Source organism: Rhagoletis zephyria, unplaced genomic scaffold (genome assembly GCF_001687245.7).
Source record: "Rhagoletis zephyria isolate East Lansing unplaced genomic scaffold, Rhagoletis_zephyria_1.1 Rzeph_scaffold_43652, whole genome shotgun sequence".
Classification (NCBI taxonomy): domain Eukaryota; kingdom Metazoa; phylum Arthropoda; class Insecta; order Diptera; family Tephritidae; genus Rhagoletis; species Rhagoletis zephyria.
This window is the reverse complement of record NW_016200707.1, coordinates 1-2519: the sequence shown is the minus strand read 5'-3', so window position 1 is coordinate 2519 and position 2519 is coordinate 1. Positions and strand designations below refer to the sequence as shown.

Sequence of the window (2519 nt, the reverse complement as noted above, 5' to 3'; positions counted from 1 at the left end):
CAAAGAATTTTGTTTAAATGTACTATTTCACTATTCACAATTATCTACGTATATAGTGCAGAGAATAATCTAAATCTTCTCTAGCTGTAGCGCTCAATTCGCTATTAGTCACATATGGTTTAGAAAGTGATATTAGACAACTTTTGTGCATCCTAATTGAACATTAGTATTCAACCATGCCTGTGTACCGACTTTATTAGCACCATTTGGTATATGTTGGATGTAAGTATATGCATGCAGGGTTATTCATTCATATTGTTCAACTTACTCATTGGATGGTAAATTGGCTTGTGCAATCCCATTATATGCTTCTTTATCAGCAACGCCGAATCAAATGGGTTCTGCCAGGTACAATCGTATATGTGCCATGTTCGCGCAAAAGTGGCCCATTGCTATAAGTGGAAGCATGTTGTTATTCCTGATTTTACGGTTACACAAATATGCTTACCTGTACACGCTTGGCTATGGACATTTTTACGGATTTTTAGTACAACACTCTAATGAAATTTGCTGTTAAATAACAATTTCCTCACCAATAGCGCAGCTCAGCTGGAGGATGGTGTGCTCAGAGTCGGCGTGTTGCCAGATCTGTACGAGGTAATGTACACAATGAAATAAAATAAGTAAACGGAGAATTTGTGTACGCTTACTGGCTTATACAGGCAATTATGTTTATAATAATAATAGCTAAATATTATTTAATACACAAATTGCTCCCAAATTGGTTTTGAAGCAGAAATTTCAACGAGAAGTAAATGTAAACAATGGGATTTTGGTAAAACTGCGCGCGTTGGTAGCGCTGCAGAGCGTATCAGCTGGCCAAAAATTTACTTAGGATTGTGAAACAATGTCGACTATGACGAACAGTTTATTATCGAGTTTGCGCAAACTTGAAAGTTTTTATTTGGGCTTCTTCGTTTTGGTAATTGCTTTGTTTATGCTACTAACGCCCTATTTCAGATGGCCTACTTAAGTAGAGATTGTTATTTATCTTCCAATATTTTCTATTTAAATATGAGATATGCAACTTTGCGTTTGTACGAAACAACCAAGATTTATTGGTCGGTTGCTTAATAAATCCCACCAAAAAACAATCAGCTGTTTAGCTCAAAATGTAAACAAACAAGCAAATGCACCAACAATTTCAAGGAACAAGCAGCAGTGCCGTCAATTGTTTGGCATATTTAAACAAAGTCGATCTGAAACCCAACGAAACTTAAATGGCATTTAAACTACAATCCATAATTAAACTTAAGTATCATCTAAATATTCATTTGAAATTGGCCATAAAAATAGCAAATTACAAGTTGTGTTTGCTTGGGTTATTCAGCGCAATTTCTCACGGAAATAGTCTAGACCATTCTTTAATTTTATACTACTAGCACGAGTACTTACCAAACGGGGAAAAGTATATTGAAACGAAGTATCTAATATTCACTTAAACAAATATTTAACGCAAAGGCAGATTATTTGAATCAAGTTAAAAGATGCAACACTAATTTGCCAGTGCTACCAAACCGTACTGCCAAATTATCAGTGACACAAACCAAACAGAGCGGATCATAAATTGAACCAGATTTATTTCAAGATCATATCCTTGTTGTTGTATTTGCGTACAAATTTTGTATCCGGATCCCGATGATTGCCGAAAAAACACAGCTATAGCAATCTATTGCCTACGACCAATTTGCTTCCGGCGCCTAGAAACAAGCTCCAATCCATCTGTTGCCATTAGTAACGGCTACGTGGTGCCCACACTGGAATACCTTCCTACATCGATTTTTCGTCGACCTCCTGATTTTGGTGTCAATTAAAAAATGTGTAAACAGAGCAACTGCTCCGACATTGATTTTCATCTGGCTCACAAATGAGAGTGGAGAAGCCAAAGGAATTAGGAACTTGAGAGAATTTTTGCTAAAAACAATCCAATTCGTCGCATTATTTCCTTTTGGTCGTTGGATTAGCTGCACCGCCTTCACGAACAAATGCTATCTATATGAAAACAACAAATAATGTTTAATATTGCAATAATATTTTCTTTTATTATTTTTTCATTAATTTTTGTAATTTTTAAACATTTTCTATGAATACTAAAATTAATTACATGTTAATTATATATAGAATTTTTTATTCATTTGTTATCGTATTTTAGTTTAATTTGTATAAGATTTTTCTTTCCATAGTACCGAAATGCTGTTGGATTTTCAAGCGCTGCTTGCATCCATTGAGAATTGGCAGCGTTTCGCAGCGCCACCGTTATTTTTTATGCCAATTTTCATTTAACTATGNGTTGTTATTACTAATTTCAATCTGCGTAAAGTAACTAAGTTATATTTACAATACATACATACATACATATTTTGCATATGTACATATGTGCATTTTTTTATTAATTTTTATTTCTATAATACATTGGCGTACTCGAGGGGCGAGCACAAAGTTTCTGCTTTTACGTTTGAAAATTTACAAAGTTTTATTTTTTAATGATTCTGAGTTTAGTTGAATGTTTTTTTTTTTTT

General features: G+C 34.0%; 1 protein-coding gene across 1 annotated transcript; it reads right to left on the bottom strand.

Annotated features, from left to right (window-relative positions):
- Positions 1-227: 227 nt before the first annotated feature.
- LOC108355233 (39S ribosomal protein L13, mitochondrial-like) lies at positions 228-559 on the bottom strand. The gene is made up of 2 exons (XM_017606401.1): positions 449-559; positions 228-392 (listed from the first exon to the last, which is right to left on the bottom strand). The coding sequence occupies exons 1-2, from the start codon at positions 470-472 to the stop codon at positions 243-245; spliced, it is 174 nt and encodes a 57-aa protein (XP_017461890.1). The 5' UTR covers positions 473-559; the 3' UTR covers positions 228-242.
- Between the last annotated feature and the right edge of the window lie 1960 nt (positions 560-2519).